The sequence below is a fragment of the Cyanistes caeruleus genome, chromosome Z, assembly GCF_971803275.1.
Source record: "Cyanistes caeruleus chromosome Z, bCyaCae1.hap1.1, whole genome shotgun sequence".
Taxonomy (NCBI): domain Eukaryota; kingdom Metazoa; phylum Chordata; class Aves; order Passeriformes; family Paridae; genus Cyanistes; species Cyanistes caeruleus.
Window position 1 is genome coordinate 57,199,268 of NC_141732.1, and position 8,170 is coordinate 57,207,437.

At 36.7% G+C, this 8,170-nt stretch overlaps 1 protein-coding gene across 1 annotated transcript in view; it reads left to right on the forward strand.

The window, feature by feature from the left end:
- SV2C (synaptic vesicle glycoprotein 2C) overlaps positions 1-3,361 on the forward strand; it is a 108,950-nt gene extending 105,589 nt beyond the window's left edge. The window contains exon 13 of the mRNA XM_023943653.2: positions 979-3,361. Coding sequence (XP_023799421.1) covers positions 979-1,162 — 184 coding nt within the window. The 3' untranslated portion in view covers positions 1,163-3,361. The remainder of the gene's footprint in view (positions 1-978) is intronic.
- Positions 3,362-8,170: the final 4,809 nt, after the last annotated feature.

Genomic DNA, 8,170 nt, shown 5'->3' on the forward strand with positions numbered 1-8,170 from the left:
ACTGGGGCTTTTAATTGCAGTGCAAGCAAGAAATATTTTCTGAAAGCTAGAACAACTGCCGTCTTGATTCTTTTTTTTTTTATTATTTTTTTAATCCCAGAAGAAACAGCATGAGCTCCTCATAGACTTTGTCTCTAATTTCTAAGACAGCTGAGAAGCATTACAGATTCTACCATTATACAGATACCTTTCTTAGGAAACTTTTTGTAGGGCAAGTTTATTCTTGCATCAATGAATCATACGGTCATGTCAAAACACAATTTAAATTATGGCAGTTTGCATAATACATCTATGCAAGAGTTACAAAATAATTAAAATACTTCAGACTACTAAGATCACACCACTGCAATGCAAGACTCCACCTGAATTACCTATGTCACACTTTCTGTTGGCAATCTATTTCCTTTTCCTTTTGTCCAAAGTTTCTCGGATATCTCATTCACCCGACAGGTTTTTATATACCCTATCTTCTTTGGCTCTAAGAGATGAACAGTCATTAATACTGGAGGTCTCATTAGCGTTTAAAGAAAATCTGTTTCAACATGTATCACCTGTAAGAAGTTCCATTTTAATTCAGTACCCTAAGATGATCAGCCTTTATTTCTGTTCAATAATCATCACACAGATGGCGAAGCAGTTCTCTTTCGGGAGCTCCTACTGTAGCCATTTAAGTCTTACTGAATTTCCATTAGCAAGTTCCATGTTCAACTCTAGAGGTGCAAACTCACCTGTTCAGTCGTTCATTTCAGATTTTGTTCCCTGAGGCAGAAGAATGAATTACCTCAATGAAATACTGTAGCAGCTGAGCTGTAATTTCTCATTTTAAATAAGAGCACAGAATATGAGCACAGAATCCTTATTGGCATAAATTTTATTTAAGATATTTGGGCTGTACTGATTTATTGAGACACTGAAGATGTGTCTCAAAGGCATTACTCCTTCACCTATATTTTAACTTTCTTCTTTTTTCTCTTCTAGGGCAACAGGCTTTGGCTTTTTGAATGCACTATGCAAAGCTGCAGCTGTACTTGGAAACCTAATATTCGGTTCCCTTGTTGGTATCACCAAAGCAATCCCTATTCTCCTTGCTTCTACTGTTCTTGTATGTGGAGGTCTGGTAGGACTTCGGCTTCCTGATACAAGAACCCAGGTGTTGATGTAACTGGAAGAAACATTCACTATTTATTTCCCTCTTTGTACAAATGTCAATTCTCCTGACTGATAGTGCAAAGGCTTCAGATTTTCAACACACAGTAGAGTGCTCAAATGTCAGAAATCAAACTCAAAGGATACTTTAGAATAGCAGAGATTTAACAACCTCTGCATGAAAGTTTTAAATTTCGCTTTTGTTTGCTTGCATACCTTGCTATTCAAACCCATTTCACTTCAAAGTGCAAAGCTACCTCTTAAAACAGTTTTGGTGACATACCCAGGAAGGTAAAAACCATACTGATAATTAGATAATTAAAATGCAAGCAGTCAGATTATTTCAAAAACACACGCTAAATTTGGCCATGGCATTGTGAGCTTTATAACAGTACAGACATGCAAGTCAATTACTTAGCAGTATTGGTGCAGGGAATGTTAATGTATCAATGCATGCAGCATTTATCAGGAAACTCAACTGATCACATCAGTACTGGGAACAGTGACCTTCTGCAGCTGTGCTTAGGTGGCAAAAACTCGTGGCAAAGACTCTTTCTTGGGAAACATTTTTAGGCAGATTCAGTCCAAGTAAAGATTACCAACTACACCCCATACTGGCTGGGGAGAAGGCAACAGCTACTGCAGGGAGTTTAGAAGTCCATACAAGTATGCAGCAGAGAGAATAACAAAAATTAACATTTTCACTTTTTGCCTCTGATGTTCCAGAAAAATTTTGTTTTATTCTCACTTGTGGCATCTGGGATATTTTTTCATTTAAAACAGTGAATTTGTCTTGTTCCAGGAATGAATGAATGCAAATAGTTTTGTTGTTAGTATGACTAAAGTTAGAATCAGGCCATTGAACTATATGATAGGGAAGATACTTTCAGAGTGGAATTTATATATGTAAAGGCCTTTTTTTTTTCATATTTTCTACACTTTTTAACAAAACCATTTTCTCAGCTAATTTTTAATAGTTCCAGAAATGTCTGACCACTTAATATTTTTACATGTCTCTTTGAAAAGCTGCTAAGAAATCAGCTATGGCAAGGCTGCAGGGAGTGGTAATGTTTTCATTAGACCAAGTGCATAGATGGAAAGCAAATGGTAGTAAATACATTTCTTCTATGCTGTGGACCGTTCTGATTACTGCAAAATTCCCCATCAGTCCTAATGGTATGCAAAAGGTTATGGGATCTCTAAAATATCAGCATTACCAATGTAATACAGATACATTTATAAAATTATCAAAGAAAAGAGGAATGTTTCTGATGGCAGAAAGTGGCATTGCTTTCAGTGCAGCTAAGACAGCTGATAAACTGTCTGCAGATTCAAGTGTCAAATAACAAATTTTCTATAAAACATGTGGAAAATTTTATTCACTATTTTTTTTCTGATTTTGTCTGACAGCATTTATTAGGTAAATGAATCACTGCCAAGGAACTAAGCTCTCAAATAAGGTCACCATATAGTAAGCTAGAGTTTTTTTCATTGATTTTTCTCTTGCTCTTAGATGTGAACTTGGTTTTGGGCAGTAATATCTGACCCTGCCATCTTCTTAAGTCATCATCTTTGTCATATTAAAATAATCAGTTAAAGTCTACATAAGAAGATGATTCAACACATTTATAATTCACCGTTTAAGCTACTGATTCTAGAAGTGACATATTCAGTTACTAACAAATGTCTCTGCTACACATTGTAGCAGAAAAAATGTTAGCCCAAGGTGTTATTTTCTCCTATGAAATGAGAAAATTGACAGAATTAAAAAAGCATGAGTATGGAAAACTAGGGGGCATTTTTTTTATGTTGACCATTTAAATATGCTGTAGTAAGAAAAAAGTAAGTTTAGCAAGTGTGTTTATTTTGGAGGGTTAAAATGAAGATATTTGAGATGAAATATTTTATGTTTAAATCTGACTTAGACATGTCTCTTAAATTTCTAAACTATGCTAATAAATGAAGAAGAATTCTTTTTCACTAAGTTCTGGAACAAAATTCTGGCCTTAGTTTTGCATCTGTGGCTTTTGTCCACTAGTCATAGCCTTTATGTTATTTTAAGGCTGTTTTCTACAATTAATATTGTATTTGAGCCCTTTTTCTCTGTGCAATTCCTTAGTAGCACATGTTCAACTCCTTGCACATACCGCACAAGTTACTTTGAAATCTGAAGCCTCTGTACATATTTGGAGTAAACAATCACAACAATGGTAAAGTATTGCTTTGTGTTGCTATGCACTGTCCTCTTGCAGTAGTATATTCCTTCCATCTCTGCATGTAATTCCCATAACACTCAGATACAAGACTTCATACCTTCTGACCAGCTTGAAGGAAATGGGTCACAGAAAAATAAGATTCAGATTTTGAGGGCTATGATTCAAGTTTAACACTAAAAATCTCATGGCATGATTTCAGATGATTTAATGTTGATTTCGGTGTTGTTCTTATTGTAAATCCTGCCTGCATCATAGGTCTGTGATTAAGTCTGGATGAAATGGAATATTGCAACAACAGGAATTAGCAGAGATTTTAAAAAATGGACTCTGCATGGTCCAGAATTAAAATATTCTCTGGTAGAAAAAAAGAAAAAAGAATAGTGGGTAGGATCTGGGAGAATAAGTAAGTGAAAGAAAAAACCCGAGAACAATTCCAACACAGGAAACAAAACCTAAAGTTAGAATTTTCCTAGATGGTAAGCTAGCTGGATCAACAGATTTGAGCTGGTGTGCAAGCCACTATTAAAGTTGTTTGAACAATCAATAATTTTTGATTGAGCACAGTAAAGATTTCTCTCATAAAGACAAAAAAATGAATGCAATTTCATGCTATAAATAATTTGGTGAGATAGGTGAAATCCACAGACTGCGACAGAAGTCTATGGAGATCTGGAAACAAATGTTACTCACATTATAAGCAAAAGTAATTTAACCAGTCTTCAACAAATCTGTCTTGTCTTGCAGCCTCCAAAGCAATCACAGGTAATAAATATTAAATGGAAGGACCTGCACTTCCTTTCTATGTCTATTCACTTACATGTCACACAAAGAAGCACCTAGTGGCATGGCTACATTCCTAATACACCAGAGAGAAGCAAACTTGATCACTTTTGTGTTTTACAGTTCTAAAACATATGTAATCAAAACTGCTTATTTTTATGTCACAGAACTGACTGACTGCTAGCTAGAGATCCATGTCAGTCTAAACTGAAGTAGGATATAACATCTAGGAATTTTCTTTGCAGATGAAAAGCTCATCCCAGCAGCAGCAATGACAAAAAACACAATGGCCCCTGAAAACACTGACCACTCACAGCATTTAGAATGCTGTTAACCATGATGATCAACTCTTTTGAAATCTGGAAACTGTCCAGAAAAGAGACCGCATGTTTTCATTTTTGGCAAGGAAATTTTATTCAAAGTAGTTTTACTCTTAAAGTTTGTCTAATAGTAGACCTCAACTTGGCAGACTCTAATTTCTTGAAACCATCTTATTCATCATGTTAGTATGCTTTAGCCAACTTGATTATACCCATGCTGCCACCCTGTTGCTTGGAAGTTTGCACTACGACATTTGGCAACCTTTGCACTGGTTGTTGAGTACAGGCTCCTGGGAAGGGAACCAGGAATAGGTGTTCACAGAGGAGTGCCAAATAGGATTGGTAATGAGTGAGGTACTGGGAAACCTTCTTCCTCTATGCTTGATTTTAACCAGTTCTCCTACAGAGTTGTGTACTAGAAAAGTTGGGCACTGATGAAAAAGAGTTAGCCCTCCTTCCTGATGGCTCTAGTAATCTAGTCCTCCTTTATCGTTTTAGGAATATGGGTCAAAGTTAAGGTTGCTAACTCAAGCTCTGCTTGCTTTCTCTTCCTGCCATTCCATGCATTCCATCCCAAATTACTTTTCTTACTAGGGGACCAGCCTTAAAGAGAGTCAAAACTCTTTCACCCAATTCTGACTTCCCAGGAACATTCAGTAAGAAATTTTGTTATATATCTTTTTTGTTTCAGTTATAACTTTATAAAACAATATGGAATGCAGCCTTAGAAGTCCTTCTGTTTGTGAATCTCACCTTTTGAGACAGCCAGACTCCACGTTTCCCTACCTTTCGAGAAGGCTGACCTAATACAAGGAGAGGTGTCCTCTCAGAAAGGCCCCTGATGACCTTCTGAATTGAAGGAATCATCTTTCCTGTGCACCTAGCTCAGCTCCATTCAGAGGTAGTTATATTCTGTATTCTTTTTTCTACCACTATGGAGCTTTATCTTTGAGTAACTGCTCTCGAGGCACAATGGTGGATACCAATTCTCAGCAAAGTAATATAGTCCTCTGTCACTCATATGGACAGCCTCTGTGTGCTAGCCTTTAGTTCTCTTCCCCATTCTGAGTTTTAAATTAATCTTCATTAGTCAGAGAAAGCTGTTTATATCCAGTCGCACCTCCTTACCTAAACAAGATGATATCATGCTAATACAGCCTACAAGCCATGTTTCCTGTTTAATAACCTGGAAATGCAATTGAAATTTCAATCACAATGTTAAAAAATGAATCCTTGCTCTCAGGGGGTCAAAGACACAAGAAGTGAAAACAGAAATTCTCTGCTTCCTCTGGTGTTTTGAAAGAAAACACATGTTCAGTAATCATATTCCAGAAGAAAACACATCTGAGAGACTGCTTTTCTGTTATTTCCTGCCTTCTTGTTCATTAAACTTACTGTAAAATATTATGTATTTGCCTGCATTAGTACTTTCAAATGCTGCTAGTTGAGAAAACACAGCATGAAAATACAGACCTTTGCTTGTACTTTCAAGCTAAGACATGGTTCAGGCAATGATGTGGAATTAGAAGAGACATGTTAGCCAGAAATCTGGAACTTTGTTCAAAACCTGAATTAAATAGAAAGCATCAACTTATAATGCTCCTTGCAGATCTCACCTTCATTTAACCTCACATAGTCTACAACTAGTCCATGTTCTTCTATCAGGTTCATTTGCTTTCTTCTAGTAATTTCAACAAGTGCTGCAAAATATATTTGCATTTGCTCTCATTAGCTGGAGATATATATATATATATTTTTTTTTTTTTTTAGAGTAAATTTCCTATTTCCTCCTGCAAAGGAAGGACCCTCCAACATTTAGTCCCAGTCTAGCTGTAGAAGATTGTTATAAGAATTTCATCCATTTTCAGGGCCTGTTTTTTAATGCACTGGCTTGGTATGTACAAAGCAGAAAAAAAAAAAAAAGATAAATTTGACCTGATTTATTTACTTTTCTTATTTTGTTGAATTATATACATAGATGCTGGCCTGTAATATGGAGTTTTAGGCCTTTGAATACATCCTGGGGAACTCACAATTAACAAAGCAGTAGTTTTCAGCAGTCTCGTCCCACAACATGCACACTAGTTATATTTAATAGGACCAAAACACTTAGGGAAAGGTACAGTGCTCTCTAGGGCAAACAATCTATTCTCTTTGACAAAGATCTAGAACGTATTGCTCGCTTTGGACCAGCACACAGTCCGATAACCAAAGATTGGGGATTACTTAACAACAGAAGTATTTGGGTGAGGATGACCTGACATGAAAGTATTGTTCTTTCCAGGCAGGATACTCATGAATATACATTTTAATGCCACATAACCAAGATGATTTGTGGAGACCTTGCCCCTACTGTGGCCATCAGCACATTTGAGTTGTAGCCAGACACATGAGTCCACAAGTAAGAGAGAAAGTGAGAAGGAGCTGGCAGGCACTTTCAGCAGTCTTTCCACAGCTAACCTCCTAAACTCATTTCTCTTGGATCCTAAGAATATGGTTTTTTGCTTAGTTTTCTACTTTCTAATTTTGGACATCAACAACTTGCCATTCAGTTTTCACCAGTAGTTGTGATGAAGCAAGCTTAAACCACTTGAGTGTTAGAGGACAGCACATAGCTCATTGCCAGTAGAGTACTCTGCAAGAGTCCAGTGTCGTATGTGCTGTTCCAGTTTCATTTGTTGCCAAGCACTAGAGTTGTCGGCTAGCACTTCTCTTGTAAAATTCTGCATGTAATCTTATCTATAAGACATGTCTTCTATCCTCTTAATGTCTGCCTTGTATGACCATATGTATGCCCATCCCCCACTGGCTATGTGATAAAAATATTTTGTGAATCTTACATGGGTCTGTCTTACCCAGCTAAAAGGTGATCCTTCAAAAGAAGAGGGTTGAGAAAAATAATGAAATGGAATCAATTTAAATGTAAACAGTGAAGAGTAATAGTTCAAGGTATAGGCCTCAATTATTTTTATTTTTTCAGATGTTTTCTTCAAGTCCTAGCCTGAAGCTATATAATACTGTATATTGTAAAGAAATAGTACACAGTTAGAAGTGAACACATGTGCAGACATATATGAGTATACACACATATGGACACACCTCTGTAACACAGGTGAATGTTAAATTTACAAACCATGTTCTCGTCTCTTTCTCCGTGACAGTGTTGCTTTCTTCATTGTGCATTATTCTTTGAACACAAATAACATTCTGCTCCATTCCTTGTGCAGAAACCTTTACTTATTCATGTGCAAAACTGTTGGGATGCCAAGAGTCATCTCAATTAGCCATTAGCTTCCAGTCATCAGACGGGGATTCCTAAAATGGTCTGAAAAATGAGCTCTGACTTAGCTGTTGCCTTCCCCTGCCTGCCCACCCCACCCACCTGCCCCATCACACTGTGCCAAACAGCAAAGCAGCACATCATGCAAAGGCACTGGTGTTCCAGTGACTAGGAGAAACAGCACTCTCAGATTATACATAACTCCTAAAAGCTATGAATTTTGTCTTATTCAACCAAAAGGCCTTCAAAATGGTCCATGGGGATATCAACATGCTAACTTCTGTGTAATGTATGAGAAAATGTCTGTGATTTTCTGTATTGTATGTTTTTCATTGTTTTTGCTTATATGGCTGCTGTTGTTCTAGTGATGTGGTTAAAAAATTATTTGCTACTGTTCTTATCAGCAATTTTTGACCAGCCTGAAAGAC